This window comes from Astyanax mexicanus, chromosome 10 (assembly GCF_023375975.1).
Source record: "Astyanax mexicanus isolate ESR-SI-001 chromosome 10, AstMex3_surface, whole genome shotgun sequence".
In the NCBI taxonomy this organism is placed as follows: domain Eukaryota; kingdom Metazoa; phylum Chordata; class Actinopteri; order Characiformes; family Acestrorhamphidae; genus Astyanax; species Astyanax mexicanus.
The window spans coordinates 18738149-18755936 of record NC_064417.1 but is presented as its reverse complement, the minus strand read 5'-3'; the positions used below and the strand labels follow the sequence as shown (position 1 = coordinate 18755936).

General features: G+C 36.7%; 1 protein-coding gene across 1 annotated transcript; it reads left to right on the top strand.

The window, feature by feature from the left end:
- Window positions 1–5204: 5204 nt before the first annotated feature.
- On the top strand, window positions 5205–10177 carry smtnl1 (smoothelin-like 1). The gene is made up of 5 exons (XM_022683604.2): window positions 5205–5512; window positions 6584–7254; window positions 8318–8432; window positions 8592–8743; window positions 9262–10177. The coding sequence occupies exons 1-5, from the start codon at window positions 5465–5467 to the stop codon at window positions 9641–9643; spliced, it is 1368 nt and encodes a 455-aa protein (XP_022539325.2). The 5' UTR covers window positions 5205–5464; the 3' UTR covers window positions 9644–10177.
- The last annotated feature ends 7611 nt before the right edge of the window (window positions 10178–17788 follow it).

Here is a 17788-nt window from a genome sequence, read left to right as displayed (position 1 = left end):
ACATTTATTCCGAATGAACACATACAATTATAGGAGAATCTCCTGGGATTTTTACCATGTTCACACGCTGCCTGGTTAGGTTATATACTTATTTTAAGAGATTAAAAATATACTTTTTCATATCATGCTACTTAAATCCTGTCCTTGGGGGAAAAAATACCCATTTAGGAAAGTAACCTTTGACCCCAAAACATTCAAGGGACTTTCGGCATCAAAGTTCAGCAATTAATAGTTAACGGACCAATATGTAACTAATTTTCAGGAGTAAATGATAAAATGATCAGGATGTATCATCAGATGTTAAGGAAACATGTTGAGTGAAAGCACTGGCAGCTCTTGTCAGCATGGCTTTTAAGTGTTCTGACTCCACCCCCATGGTTGCCAGCACCCACACTACACTACAGCGATCCCTGCTGCAGAAAAGGATCTAGCTAGCAGAGCTGCTTCAGTTAAACCTCAGCTGCTACACAGCCTAAAAAGCCTCAGCATGTCTCAAAAAAGCTCAGTGACTAAAGAAGGAATATAACAAGAGTGAATATTGGCAGTGAATTTGAACTTAGTGCTCAAAAAGACTAACTGTTACAAGACTGACCCAGAGCTGCTACTTTTCTCCTGAACCGGTAAGCTAACTGGCTAAGAGACAGTTAGGTTAGGTTAGGTTAGTACTTTATCACCACCTCCAGGATAGCTTACTAGGGACTAGAGCTGTCTCTTACGAGGAGCATAGCCGCCCTTACCGCAGCGCTCCCTCATGCGGAGTTGCCTGCGGTGCTAACTCGCACCGACCGTGGTGCTCCCTCATGTGGGGCACAGCTGACGGCAGCGCTTCCTCGCACCTACCGTGGTGCTCCCTCACGCGGGGCACAGCCGATCACGGCGCTCCCTCGCACGGGGCACCCTCACGCGTGGCTCCCTCATGTAAAATACAGTCAATATGATGCTAAATACGGTTGATATAAGAGTTTAGAATTGCTGTATGTCTCCTCTCTCCTCTGTTTCTCCTACTAGTCTAAATTTGTGATTGTGTAGATTCAGTCTGCTGAATTTGGCAACCTGAGGTAGTTTTGTGGCTGGAGAGGGGTGGGCAGGGCGGACTACTCTCTGTGGTGTTTTGAAATTGGACTGCTGTAGCCATTTCACACACTCGCTCTCAGTTCATACAGAATGTACCTTTAAGTGATAGAAAAAATAATTATTAATGATTAATGAATAAATTAATTACATAAATTCATTCATCAAACTATTTTAAACTGAACAATTCAATTACATTTTAGCTAAGGAGATGAATGAATAAACAGCATAGACTTAAAAGCTTCCTGTAAACATCAGTCAATAACAGGTAATGTAAATACTGTCTCTCACTAGACCAATTTTATAGCTGCACTTTTATTTACCTTAAAAAAACGTATGCCGGGTTCAGAGTGGTCCAGCGGGCTAAGTGGGACCACTATGATCAGGGGATTGCTTCTTGGTTCATGTAGCTTGCCATCGGCTACTGGAGCCCTGAGAGAGCACAATTGGCCTTGCTCTCTCTGGGTGGGTGGATGGTGCTCTCTCCCCACGTGATTCCAAAGGGTGATGTAGCTCAGTACAGGGCATCTGTGAGTTGATGTATTAGAACTGTGATGCTAATATTTGAAATATGCTGCTCTGTAATAATAAAATTTACCAGTCCTGATTAAAATGAGATGCAAATATGATTAAAGTATTTGACCATATTTTTAATAGAAAATGTACTTAGTAAAGTCCAAATTAAAATATATTTTTTACATTATTTTAGTCAATATAGTCATTATATTTGGAAATATCTTTTCATTTATATTTTCTGGGGCCGTTAACATGATGCCCAAAATGGCTTAGTTTTACTGGTTCTGAGGTTTTATATGATATGTGGAATACTGCCATAGTTCCCTCCAGTCTTTAGTTATTGACCTCAGAACACCGGAATGTATGGCGAGAAATTAGTGCCAAATTGAAAAGCAAACACTACTGTGAAAAAATGTAAATGCAATACACAAGATGCATGGCTTTAGTGTATAGTATAAATAACCATGGGGTTTAACTAAGTAACTTGTCTTAACTCAGTAAACAGCTGGTGATATGCTGATATAAGGTTAACAGGCTAATTGCTGGTATAAGTGCAAACTTTTCCACCTGTTTCTACAGTTGCCTCATACTGAACCTATCATCTATCAAACAGGCAGACACACTACAGCATTAGGGTAAATGATCATTCATCATATTGTCAATATCTGGAGCTTTTGTATCGCTGAACTATGGGGCTATGGCAAAATCTACATTCAACACAAAACCAAATATAACAGATAAAAAAAAACAGTCTTATTATATTAGTTTCTTTATGGAACCTTAGCAGTCTCCATAGTTGTCTAGTAATGAGGCCGGTGCCCCTGTGTGCACTCCATGTCACCAGGCAGAATATTATGATGCCTTAGAGCAAATGTCAACTAATGTAAGCCAAATAGTAAACCATCTTTTAAACTATGTTTTTTTCTGTCATTCACAAAAATGCTATGTATGGCTACTGTAAGAGCAATTAACTGAAACACATTCTAGCTATGCTAAGTGTTAAAATGTTAAAATGGGTTGGGGTAATTTTGGAACAAGTTAACTCACATGACAAATAGGTTACTCTGGGAATCAAAATGGTAAAATAGTTTTAAACACCTTCATTCACAAAGACTGTAATTGTGGTCAGATTATTAGAGTTTGAAATTCCAGACAACTCTTGGCAAACTTACCGAAAATGTTAATGATAATATTCATTTCAATGTTTTAAGCAGAATTTCAAGTCAGGTTTTTTGTCCTAAACAAGGACCTGCAGCAAATTGTGTTCATGGTGCCCTCTAGTGTTTAACACACTGATCTAGAATGTCAAGAAAAAATGCTGTTATTAAAGGTCACCTTCCGCGAAAATCCGATTTTTCTTGTTTTTTGTGGAATACAGTAGGTCTCTCCGAGTTGAATGTGTACACCTGCACATTAAACTGTTTTGCAGCCCCCATTGTCTGCAGGAGCTAAGCAAAGAAATCCCCCTCCCCCCCTCCGAAAAACGGGTGAATTTTGAATTATCTTTCTGCCTACGTAGGCAGAAACTCACAGACCAGCCCACCTTGGCTCGAGAAACTCCCAGAGGCGGAGCTGAAGCGACGCAACATCACCGCTCATCAGTTAGGAGGTGGGAGGCAGTGAGCGGCAGAGCGGTGGAGGGGCGTCGCAGTGCTCCTGGCCAATCAGAGGAGAGATATTTGCATGCATTGCATTTTTTTTTTACAAAAACGGCTCACATGTCATTCATTCATACTAGAGACCACAACTAGACATTTTAAAATGAAAGAAAAAACGACGGAAGGTGACCTTTAAAGTAATTTATTTAAATTCATCATCATCCTACTTTTAACATTTCAGTAAATCATGTTCAGATAATTAGGGGGTTTTGGAGGAGCATGTTTTATTTAAACCTCAGACATTTAGTTTGGTTTGCTTATGATGGCTGAAATAAGTGGCATTGTCATGGCCAGATCCAGAGAGCTCTCTTTTGCCTCCAGAAGGATATAGATTTAAAAACATTTAGAACAATTATAAACCACCAATTCCACTGTTCACAAAATAATTTCCAAAAGGTGAACATGCTAAATAATGCTGTAATACACTGCCAAATTTCTGCAGTTGGATAACCTTTTTTAAGTTTAGACCACAATGCAAAATGCAAAATTTGTTCTTTGGCGGTGTGGTATCTCATAGTTAATCACAGGAGTGTTGAGGAGTGTGATTTAAGTGTGTTGAAATTTGAAGCAACAATTTCCCCTTACTTTATTTTGGTAGAGATTTTGAGCAAATATTACCGAAATTTAACAGCTAAGACTAAAATTTTTTAATGTCTTCCTAACATTTGTACAAAAAAGTATATATTTTTTGGCTTCTGGTATCAGTTACTTACTTATAATAGACGTATCCCCGAATCCTTGATAACCAACGGTGTGTAGACTTGCCCACCAGGGCAACCTTCCTGTGTGTATTTATGTTCAGTTTTGAATAAAGGTTAATTGTCTTGCTACAGTGTTGTAGGCTATAAGATTAAGTGGCTATTTTTTTAACTGAAAATATAATTTAATGCTGGCTAATGTTAAAATTAAATCAAATAGTTTACTTTAGAAGAGCTTAGTGTTTTTACTGCTGAAATACGTTAAACGATGAACTCCCAGAAAAGTATTACATTAAGTCTTCCCTAGGGTCTATTTAATGGACACATATACGCTCGAAATCAGTTGATTTAAACTCACAGGGAGTTTATTCCAAAAGGCAGACTGTGCTGTCTAGTAAGTCTGGCTCAAGAGCAGATCGCAAGGTCCATAAAGAGAGACAAATCTTAAAATGTCTTCACAGGCCCAACAGGAAACTCTTGCAACAGCTTATGTCAAGGATCAGCATCCACCATCTGAAAGAGACCAAACAAGTTAGATTTTAATATGACGTTGTGTAAGTTACTCAGACCCTGTATTTAAAGCAGCTTACTTGCCTCACAGTGTGAAAAAAGAGTGAGATGGTCAGACACATAAAAGCGCTGACATTTTAACCACAGGGGAGTAAGAAAGAAGAGACAGTAGTGGAGGAGGGTGGGGGGGAGCAGAGATAAAGATGGGCACCAAGAGAATGAGAGGAAAGATAGCAGTTTATTTTTAAAAAGCCATCTGCTTTGTGTTGAGGGAGAACACACATCATTAGAAGACAAGCTGGATCGTGTGCATGTATAGATACCAGTGTTGGGGGATGGGATGGGGTGGGGGAAGATGACAAACAGACAGAAAACATTAACATGTTGTGGAGAATGTACAGATGCTCATTCACTCCCACATCCACCCCCCCCCCTCCTCTCTCTTTCCCACACACACACACACACACACACACACAAAAAAAATAGGGTAGCTGCCTCAGTCAGCAAATCCATTCACAATGTTCAAGGGCCCGGGCCACAGTGGTAAGACCCTCAGTGTTCTATGTTCCTTATAAAATTTTATGTTGTCAAAGAATAGTAACTGCTGGTGTGTTTTTCAGAGTACTGGCAGACTCTTGTTAGAGTGTTCATTAAGATATGTATTCTTTAAATATGTCAACAAGTGTAACTCTAGGCAGTGATAGAGGAATGTTTTGGCCCAAGGGTAAGGAACACTAGAGAGATCTGTGTGTGTGTGTGTGTGCTGTCGCTTGGTTTCCAGCAGTAGCAGCTGTTAGGGGGTCTGGCTGAGCCAATATAACCAACACAACACTGCCTATTTCTGTAGCATGCGTTGTTCTAAAGGTCAGAGAAAGAGCAAGAGAGTGAGTCAGAAAATTTACAGGAGAGAGAGAGAGAAAAAGGAAAAGAGAGGAAAAGAAATACAGATCTCGCTTTGACTGTGCAGTAACAGTGAAGTCTGAAAATTCTTTAGGCAGAACCCGAACACAAATGGATAACTCCACAGTGGCCAGTGGGACAGAGGAAAGCAAGAATAAGGTGAGAACATCACTGATTCACAGATGTTTATTTTTTTATCTATTGTTGATTAGTAGCCAAAATCTTACTTAGAAGTAACTAACAGCAGTAATGCTTGCAATCTTTTGTAGTAAAACAAAGTGGATGTAGTAGAATATTGTCACTTTTACTCAGAAACATATTTTTTTCTGTATGCCAATTCATCATGAAATGGAAAGAACATCTAAAATAATTTTTTTTTTTACTTTATTTTGCTCATGGAGACATGGAGATGGAGATTACATGGCAACATCAATGTAATCTTAAGCAAAAAGCTCCTTAAATGGTTATGCACTTGAATATATCATTCTAGGAAAATCTTTAAAAAATTGACAATTTTCAGCATTCTTGCACATCTCACTAAATGTCATTTAACGTTTTTCAGCACCTTTGATTAATAATGAGATGTGGAGCTAAACATGTCTAGTTTGTATATAATGATTAGAATATGCTATATACTTATTATTAATTACAAATTGTGCAAAAAGTGAGTTAGATATTATACACTGAGCCTTTTCTAAAGATTATAAAAGCTTTGTCTGAAGCTTTGTGCTCATTTTTTAAAACCATTTTTATGAACCTTCTGCCAGCCAACTAATGTTAAATAAGTATACTTCGAATCGATTTGTAGTAACCCTGGACAGTACCAGTTGTTTCTTCAATATTAATGTACATGCATACTCCTCCCCCCTCCCCACACACACACCTGCTTATACAGAAGAATGTCTGTAGCCCTTTTACAACTGGTGAGTCATGACCTCATGACCTTTTTTGACACCTGGACCTGTTTCTCAAGAGCTGATTTCTAGCCAGACACATGCACCCCAAACTCCACCCACACACAGATATACATTTATATTGTACACACTTTCTGTACCCATAGTTTATAATGTACTTATATTTCACATACAATTGCTAGGTAAAGGCTCATACACATGAATATACTGTTTTTTTTTAAGTTTAAATGAAGGGAAGAGGAATAGAAAAATATATCTGAGACTGAATATACCGTACTGTATCTGTTTCATAGACATCATTTGACATTTTTTACAGAATGTAGCAGAAGAATCCCCTGAGGAAGAAAGTGACGCTGGGTGGAACTCTGAGCCAACGAGCATGACCTCTAAAAGTAAAGGAGAAACTAATGAGGAAAATGGAGAGGAAGAGCCACATCCACATGCAGGATCCAGTGAAGAAAAGACAGAAGTTACCACAGAGTGTAATCATGCCCAAGACACTGAAGGAGAAAAGGATTTAAACAAAGACAGAGAGGAAGAGACTTTGACAGAGGAAGAGAAAAAAGAGTGTGGCAGCAGAAAAGATACTCATATAGAGAGGGGCAAGAGTACACATAAAGATGAGTCAAAAAAAGAGAAAGAAGTCACAGAAACAGGAGACAACAAACTTGCTGAAGAAGAAGAAGGAAAGACTAAAGCTAAAAGCGACTCAGTAAAAGAGCAACCATGTGAGAAAGATAAAAACATGAAAGAAGATGAAAAAGAGAATGAGAAAGACAAAGCCTCAAAATGTTCAGTTCAAGAGACAGCAGATCAGAAAACCAAGGCCAAAGAAAAAGAAGAAATCAAAGATAAACCAGAAAAGGTGAAAAGCAAAGGTGGGGCCACTCCGTCTTCCTCCAGTCTTCGAGCACTGGCTTCTTCACGGCCGAGGAGTGCCCGACCTTCAGCCCGAAGGGAAGCCATGGCAAAGTTTCAACAGGATCAGTGAGTCACCCTCGTTGCCCCTATCATCATCATCACCACATCCATTAGGATCATCATGATTAGGATTATTAGGTTTTTATCAGTTTCTTCACAGCAGTCATCCACATATCTAAAGCCACTAATCATCATATTTTGCTTATTATTACTATATTAAGCTGTAATGCTTTTTCTCCCTTGGGACTGATGCTTCACTTATATACAGTATCGTTCACTAATGTAAATTGCTCTGATGTCTGATTGTAGATTAAGATTAACATTTATGACCAAGTTTCCAGTAACAAAATTATAAAAGTCATTTTGACCGTTGGCAGTATTGAGAGATTGAGAGATAGCATTCTCCTCCAAGCGTGTAAAACTGTCAAATGATGCCAGTGTTTTAATGTAGCATTGTGAAATATGGGAGGATCTTAATTAATATACCATATAATAATATACACTTTCTGTCTTTAGATCTACCTTAACGTAGTAAACAGGAAATTTGGCAGTGTTAAATCAACACTGTTAGTGTTAAATCAACGCTTATTAGTGTTGATTTAACACTAACAGTGTTGATTTAACACTGCCAAATTTCCTGTGTAGATTAGTAAAGATATGTTTAGTGTCCACATTTTAAAAATCCAAACACATATTTAAACGCTTACTGTATATTAGCTACACAACCTAATTTTGTTGATTCCCATGCATAAAAGTCAATGAAACCGTTCTAGTTGCTAGATTATTAGAGTTACAATTATGTGGAATTTATCCTACAGTCTTGATCAGAGCAACCTACATTTGAAACCATGATAAGCTGGCAAATGTAAACTGTCTGTTTTTGTAGCATGGAGAAGTCACCCAGCCAAGGAACTGTAGTCTTTCATGCGGAAGGCATCGTACACCACACCATCCATCCTTCTTTACCATTAACAGAGTAAATGCATGCTGTTGTGGACATGCTAAATGCTAACAGTAACATCTGCACTGTCTGTTTTATTTTGTCTTTAGTGTGTGTTGCTGTTATGGTGTGCGTATCGTATCCGTCTGTATCGAATGGATGAATACAGGCTGTGTTGACTTGTTGTAGGACTCCGGTGGTCCGCAACTTTAAGGTCCAGAAAATGTCTGTGGGCGTGTCTGGTGGGGCATCGATCAAACAGAAAATACTCCAATGGTGTAGCAACAAAACACGAGACTATGAGGTGAGGGTGCAGATGCTGCTAGTGTGATAGTGAGAGTAAATGCATCTCATAAAATAGCACCTTATAAAGCCAGTTGCAGTGTGTTTTGTTCCACATTTAATGTCATTATCGCATCTTGCAGTTGTCTGTGATGAAGTAATACCTATTGTGTCTTTCCAGGGTGTTTCGATCGAGAACTTCTCATCCTCCTGGAGCGATGGCCTGGCTTTCTGTGCACTTGTTCACCGATTCTTCCCTACTGCGTTTGACTTCTCCACACTTAAAGCCAGTGAGCGAGAAAAGAACTTCACCCTGGCCTTCAGCACTGCAGAGTATGTGTTAGAGTTATAGTATTGTGACATTTTTATTTTATTTTATTGTACTGTATCGATTCTCAAAAAAAAAAATCTAATTTATCGATAGTCAATATTTAAAAATTAGTGACAAGCAGTGGTTCATTTTGTGTTATCTGTAAATTCTGACTACTGTATGGATTTTTAAAATTACAATTTTTAGGACACCGGCAAAAACGTTGAATTTGCATAGAATCTACATAACTGTCTCTATAGAAAGCATTATTGTATTCTGTCTTTAGATCTCACTTTTCTGGTTGCATTAAAGGAGACATGTAGATTTCATGCATATGATTTTCCAGAAAAGTTATTATTATTATTTTTAATTATGATAAATCGCCTTGCCTTCTTGGAAATGTTGGTATCACATACAATTGGAATTTGAGTGTAAATAGGTATATGACTCATCTCTCTCTCTCTCTCTCTTTCTCTCTTACACACACACACACACACACACACACACACACGCTCCCTCCCTCCCATTCTTCTTTTCTCAGAACTCTGGCTGACTGCTGCCCCCTCCTGGACGTATCAGATATGTTACTCATGGGAAAGAAGCCAGACCCTTTTAGTGTATTCACCTATGTCCAGTCCCTCTGCCAGCACCTCTCTAAAATAGAGCGAGAGAGGAAAGAGCGAGAGAAGGCTGACGATGCCAAGAATAAGGGTGAAACTGATGAACAAGGTGAAACAGAAGGACAGGAACCAAGTGAAGACAGACAGCAGGTGAAAAGAACAGGAGAGGAGCAGGAGGAGGAGAAAGCAGAAGGAGAAGGAGAGGGGGATCCCGCTGAAGGGAAAGTTGGACCTGAACAAGAAGAAGAAGGACCAAAGATGGAAACAGATCAAAATGACAATGTGGTAATCAGTGAGAAGTAAGACTTAGTAAATCTAGTAAATGAGCTACTGCCAGACAAAGCATGTGAGGAAGATAGAGTGGGGTAAGAACCAGAGGCACAAGTCACAAGAACTAAAGATGATTAGATTGTTATTATTAATAATATAGCTATAATAATGTGGGTTAAGTCCCTTCAATATTATAAAAAACAGTATTACTAATGTCAGCTACACTGAAATAGATACAGCAAATATACAGTTTTAACTATAATAGCTGTAATAAAATTGATACAGTATTAATAATATATACAGTAATAATATTATACAATGCTTTAAAAAATATAGTGATATTTATGTTGTGTGTTTTTGCCAAGATTGTTTTTGTTACTATTATAAGCTACACAAATTACTGAATAGTCTTTAATATATGTTATGCTATTTTATTATTCTCTCACTGAATTATTATTATTAAATAATTGAATGTGATTGTATGGCACAGGAACTACTGTTGATTTGTATGCTGACTGTTGTTAAGTGTTTGGAAAATATGTAAAAAAATAAATACAAATACATCAATTTATTATAATAATTTACCATATGTATGTTTTAACAGTCTCTGAACAACATCAGTGTGCTTTACACATACAACCTTACTTAGTATCATCACATGCCTGTGAGATTCTTATATTATGAAATCCTCTAAAATAACAGCATTCTACGCTGTCGACTCCTACAGTAAAATCTGAACTCATTAACTCTTATGAGGGACCTGTTAGGCAATGTTGAACAATGAAATATATAATGTGGTATATAAAAGCTGTATGTTAGATAGTCTAAAATCTATATATCTGCACCTTTGGGCAGCAAATGTATGTACAGTTATAAAATTAAAGGTTTTTTATAGGGTTCTTTGAGGGATGTCATAGGACCCCTGAATAACTTGTATATAATATTTGTAAATAAGATGTGTGTGATACGTTTTAATTGGCAAAAAAAAATCAAATGTATAGTATAGTATACACATCTTCTTTTTAATCCTAAAGCTAAAGTCAGTTGGTGTCCAATAGTCTGTACCTTAACTACACTTAATAATTCCAATAATTAGGTACAGTACCTACAGTATATACTGTATTGTTCATTTTCTTGTTGTCTGCACTGTAAAATTTGATGAGTTGGTTGATTGATTGATAAGAGAATTGGGAAACTGATAGCCCTGAGAAACATTTTATAAATATAACTCTATTATAATAGTTATTTTTTAAATATGTTTGCCTAATGTGAACTATATCAGTGTACTTAAAACAGTTTTATTTATTCAATTTATTTTATTTTAGTTCTACTGACTTTAAATAGCATAGTAACATTCACATTAAAAGTAAATAATTATTGGCTTGTACCATCATCTATTTGTATAATGGATGTGTGTCCCACAACCACTAACTTGCCATCAGTGTCTAGTCTTTCCAATAAGGGCTATCTTTTCTTGGGTCTTTATTTAATAACCAAAAAAAGAACAAGTAATTTTTTATTTGAATCTTAAAACATCTACAACTACTGTTTGTTCAGACAAGGTTAACTTGTACATTAATAGAAAATACAGTTTCCCTGACTTACAGACTATTTTCCCATTAGATCAGGAAATAATAATTGGTATAATGCAGTTTGTGCATTTGCACATGTCCTCTTTTTGGGATGTATAAAAAACTTCTCACTGCCACTATCTATCTATTTTACTTTATTTGACATTTACAGGTTTTTTTTGCATTTATTATTTACTTCATGTTAAGGCACATAATTAAAGATGATATAATATGTGAGATGGAAATATGCTATTTCATGGTCCATAGAAAAAACACTAATATTAGTAAACCACTTTTTTTTTTATTATTGCTTAAAGAATCTTTCATAGCAACTTTACTTTTTAATAATAAGTGTAATAAAGTAGTTCACTATTAGCTAACTGCTTAGTCATGTCTGTCTGTTTCTTCCATGTCTTTTCTACAAAACAGAAAGTTGGAACCTTAGCTCTTAGAGTATTAGAGCGTGGTGCAATGTGAAACCCATGGAATGGTCATATATTTAAAGAACTAAGAAAGAGCTGCAGCTGCAGTTTATTTATTGTATATAGTGACAGGGTGTGACTGTGTCCAACACACACACACACACACATACGTACACTCAAATACATACACATGCACTGCATGGGACAGTCATTAATCTCTTAAGTTACAGAGTTGACCTCTTTGGCTGCCAAAGTTAAAGCTACACTGCTCTCAGATCTGCACACACTGCTTTATTGGCAGAAACACAAGATCCACAAATGCTTCCTTAAAATGAATAATTTTATACACATTCTATGTGTATTTTCTGTTTGTGTTTGTGAATATATAAATGTGTGTGAGAGAGACAGAGAGAGAGAGAAAGAATGGGTGGTGGGGAGTTAGTCAGAGTAAACCGATAAACCAAAAGTTGATAGATTTAATTGGCCAGTGAGTACAAGTGGTTTTAATACTAGTGAACAAGAACATGTAATGTGTCACATTTGTGCCTGGTATGCTCCATCTGCCATCTTCCACATGTTTCTGTCATTTGCCACTAAATATATTTAGGGTCTAATCACTTTTTCATTTGCTCTAGCTCTCTCTCTCTTTCTCTCTCTCTCTCTCTCTCTCTCTCTCTCTCTCTCGCTCTGTCTGTATCATATTTCCCTGAGTCTTGGTTAGCAAGAGTGTAGCTGAGATCTTTACACAACAGATCTGTCAGTGCAGTTTAACACTACTGCAGAGACGTGTGTATAGATTTCAGCTGCAGAGAAGCCATTACAGAGGAAAAAAAGAAGAAACAACATTGAAAATAAATGAAGAAATCTTACAAAAAAGGATGGAGAGACACATATGTGCTATTATGCTATTTAAGCTGTGTGAAATACTGAAAGATATCTTCGTTTCAACAGCAAGATAAATGATTACCTCTGAAGACCCAAGAAGACTTGTCCAAGGACATGACATCTAGTGATTACTACAAGGAAGCAATTATTGGAATAGGCCTATAGGCCAATAACAGGCCATACACTACAACAGTTTTCTTCATTTTTTGTTTTTGTTTGGATCACACCTATATGGGCTGGTTTTCATGAAGTTTTGGAACTACTCTTCTAAACAAGTGGATTTCCCTCTTATTTTTTAGACATGGGTGATCTTTCTCTTCAATCCAATGATCTATCTGTCTCTGAAGATGGCCCTACTTCGATCGCTTCCACATCCCGGCGCACCACCCACTATCATGATAAAGGTGGGATGATTTATGGTTTGGGTGTGGCCTGGACCCATATTCGACCCTTCTTGCCATTTTTCCTGATCTCCTGCCTGGTGGTAGTGTTGGTGTACCTGCTGCAGGTGATTGTGTATGGAGGGCCTTTCACTGATCCACAATTCTTCAGCAAGTTTGAGCAACGCTGGCCAGCACCTGGCCAGAAAACCCAGGTGGGCAAACCAACAAATGAACCATTTGGAGAAAACAGGCAGAATCTGGCAACCTGAAGCAACATCTAGTTTGGTGAATTATGGATCTAGTTGACATTCAGGAAGATCCAGATGTCAATAATCAGTGAACAAACATAACAGAATAAAAATGCAGTGGAGACTGTACTGTATTCTGGATTATACAGTTGCGTGCCCCATTTTGTGCAAGGAAAATCTATGACACTGAAGCCACAATCCAAGACAGAACATTTGTTAGATTTAAAGGGAAATATGCAAGAATTAACTATATTTGAACTGTATAAAGAACAGGAAAGAAAGGTGCAAGGTCTTACATAGAGAAATGTGACATCAATACTTTAGAGAAACATCTTTAAGTACATTGAAATAAATGAATGAAATATTTAACATCTACAAAATGATAACATGTACATTTATGGTATGTTTAATTACTTTGTGTTGATGTAACAATTTGTTTCTTTGGACTGCTGTACACATTTGAAAAAGAGCTGACATGTAGATCCTTTTAACCTGAAATGTAAGAAATTAGTTGAAGTAGCTCAGAAATCAGCACACTTTGGTCCTTCCAGGCCCTTGCAGTACAAGTATTAAAGAATGACAGACGCATCTGATAGGTGGGTTGTTGATGACCAGTTATATGTGCAAAAGTAATGGCACATTAAATATGTTACATTTTATTCCTTAGGATTGTTTTTTTTATTATGAGTGTTTATCTATATTTTTGTAATTTTTGTAATTGGACAATGAAACTGAAACACCTGGTTTTAGACCACAATAATGTATTGTCCCGACGGAGAGTTGAGGTGCACATTAAATTCTGCTGTGGTTTGGGCAGCCATGTTTTTATGTTTCTTGGATACAATCCGGGTTAGCACCCGAACATCCCTTTCAGACAGCTTCCTCTTGCGTCCACAGTTAATCCTGTTGGATGTGGTTGGTCCTTCTTGGTGGTATGCTGACATTACCCTGGATACCGTGGCTCTTAATACATCACAAAGACTTGCTGTCTTGGTCACAGATGCCCCAGCAAAACGTGAACCAACAATCTGTCCTCTTTTGAACTCTGGTATGTCCCCATAATGTTGTGTGCATTGCAATATTTGAGCAAAACTGTGCTCTTTCCCTGCTAATTGAACCTTCACACTCTGCTCTTACTGGTGTAATGTGCAATTAATGAAGATTGGCCACCAGGCTGCTCCAATTTAGCCATGAAACCTCCCACACTAAAATGACACGTGTTTCAGTTTCACTGTCCAACCCCTGTATCTCATGTGTTAATTCCAGTTATTCTATCCAATAAACAGCATCTTTTTCTTCTAGTATAGTAAATAGCTTCACATACAATACAGGCCAAAAGTTTGGACACACCTTGCGTTTTCTTTATATTCATGACTATTTATATTGTAGATTCTCACTGAAGGCATCAAAACTATAAATAAACACATGAGTTATGTACCTAACAATTTTTTTATATATGTTTATACTCTAGTTTCTTCAAAATAGCCACCCTTTGCTCTAATTACTGCTTTGCACACTCTTGGCATCATTCTCTCAATGAGCTCAAAAAGTTGGTCACCTGAAATGGTTTTCCAACATTCTTGAAGGAGTTCCCAGAGGTGTTTAGCACTTGTTGCCCCTTTGCCTTCACTCTGTGGTTCAGCTCACCCCAAACCATCTGGATTGGGTTCAGGTCCGGTGACTGTGGAGGCCAGGTCATTTTTTGTTAAGTACATAAAACTACACATGTGTTCGTTCATAGTTGTAATGCCTTCAGTGAGAATCTACAATAATAATAAAAAAAAGCATTGAGAAGGTTTGTGCAAACTTTTGGTCTGTACTGTAAACATCATGCTTTAAGAATTCTGCTTCATCTGAACTGCCATTTTCCAGTGAATGCCAGCAGCTCTCCCTTTCCAGTAAAAAGAATTTTGGTGGACCTATCAAAAACAACACAGAAAATCTGCTAGTGTTGAATCAAATTAATTACTTATTAACTAATTTAGGACTAAAGGTTTTGATTTAACAATTGCAATTCGCATTGTAGAAATTTAGTTAACTTAACTAGAAATTTAGTTAGATTGGCATTAGCAAATCTCTTTGTTCTTGATCACTTTATTTGAATTAACCTTGATTACGCAGTAAGTGTTAATAGACACAAGAGGGCGCCAGTGTGACAGCCAACACGGTGCCACTGGCGAAATTTTATATATATTAAGCTTTACATCTGAAACAGAGGCAAAAACGTAACGTAGTACAATATACAAAAAGATAAATTATATATATATATATATAAGTAATTCAAGGTAAAAAAAAAAAAAAAAAAAAAAATATATATATATATATATATATATATATATATATATATATATATATATATATATATATATATATGAAGAATGACCTTGATATTGTTGCGTGCCTTTTTCTTTAGTAAAAAGGCAACAGGGTATTTACTACAGAAAAAAATAATAGACATACTTTTTTGGATCCAGAAAAGTAAGGTTTTTCTCAACTGTATGTCTGCATAATGCTATAAGCAAGCTGTTGGCTGTGTCTCCAAAAGGCGAAAAAATGCTGCACAGCCTTGACCCACAGGGGGCGCTCTACGCGCTACTGCAGAGCCATTGCCATTGTGGCTGGGCATGTGTACAGCATAATTAATTTATGTACAATATTTGATCATGGCATATTTTTTAAAATCATCTTGTGTACAGACTACAGAATGTGTATCGTTTATGTGATCGACAAGGAGCCTTTGCAATGAATGAAGCTGTTTTTGTGTGTCAGTTGAAAATATAGGCAATGTACGACGATGGAAAATCTAATTATTTCTTTGCAAAACCTAATTAGGCATTAAAAAAAAGGTTAACGCCAGCGCCTGAAACCGTTTTTGTTTAATAATCCCATTACTGACGGCTCATCATGTATAAAATGGCGCAGAAGGACACAAACTTTCCACTTGTTAAAGTGATTCTCCTAGAAAAAGGCGAGGCCAGCTCTACTGTAGCCCATTTCTTAGGATATGAACGCGATAGGAGACGGAATAAGATACATGGAAACGCTGTAAGTAGAAAGTCTGTTTCAGTGTTTGACGTGATTTTTTTTTTCTTTACTTCTTGTCTCGTTTTGGGTTTTATGTGATGGGTTGCAAATCTTTTGTAGAATGCTGGGATGTTTTTGTACGTAGAAAGGAAGGCAATGCTGCTGCAGTGCAGTTTTTTTCTGCTTGGATCACGTTTTCATACGACCAGCCTACGTGACAGAGCTTCTATTCTCAGAGGGACTCTGCAGCAAAGACTGCAATTAAAGCTATTTTATACCAAAATGTATAATAAAGAAGAAGAAGAAAGAAGAAAAATCTCAGAACCAGGTTGCTTTTAATCCGTTTATTACTGTGGTTAAAAAGGAGTTTTTATACTTTGCGCATTGGCATATATCTTGCGAGTTTGCACAGTTGTTGCAGGAGAATTTACTGATGTTTAAAATGTTATTATTCGTAGATATACTAGAAAACACATTTGTAGTTACCCGCTCTTCAAACTGCAAACAGCAAACTGCACTAAACGTGCACTAAACGGGAATTTCATTTATCACCTACAAAAAAGAGAAAAGACAGAGAATATAGGCGACAAAATATGTTTAAGCATTTTAGCAAGACCTAGGCAAATACTATGGCAACCAGTTCGCTTTTGGACCCTTAACCTTTTGCTTTTTCCCAAACGGATCCATCACTAAAGCTGGTGAACAACAATAGAAAGAGACTGACAGAACGGAACTAAAGAAAATTAGCACTGCCTCGCCAAAGCAGTGCTATTTGCAAGAAAACTACAAAAATGTACATAGTTTCAAACATTTTTACATGTATTTTTACATGTATTGTTTTTATTATTATTATTATTATTATTATTATTATTATTATTATTATTATTATTGTTTGATATCGCTACTTTTTCTAGTGTTAAAATCACTGTACATTTAATGTACGCGTTTTTGTTTCAATACACTCAAATCGAGTTTTTGTTTTTGTTAAGTTACATTTTTTTTGTTAAGCTACATTTTCTAGCTAAACTAAATCACAAAAACCTCGCTTTACAATTTATGAGAAAGCTGTACTTTCAGTACGATGTGTGTCCTTATATAAAGGGCTTATATAAAGGGATCAAACATAGAGACATAAAAAGAGCGCAAAGACACGAAAGAAAGGGGGACACGGTAGAGAATCGATTTCCAACAGCCTTTTAAAACGTTGATCAAAGACACAAAACACTGAACACTAAACGTGCAAAAAGTTCTCTCATTCAGCTCAGTGCGGTTTAAAACTAGACTTATTAATCGAGATTTATACACATTAATTTCACGCCAGTCTATTATTAAAATTAAAAAGATAAAATGGTTAACGCTATTTAGATGCGCTGTAAAGAACCTGATTTGTGGTAAAAACATTAACTCGTTATTCATTTTCAGTGAAACTATTTTGCCTTATTCGTGTAATTTATCTATGTATAACATTTATTAATATATTATATATTTATTTATGTTATTTTCATTTTTTGACATCAATGTGGAATGTCAGAACTGTCCGCTATTCGGATGAATGGAGGGTAACTTTCTGTCATTATTAGCACACATCATTATTCTTGTAGCTTTGCTCAGTTGACTTGGTCACTTTGAATTGATGAGATGGTGC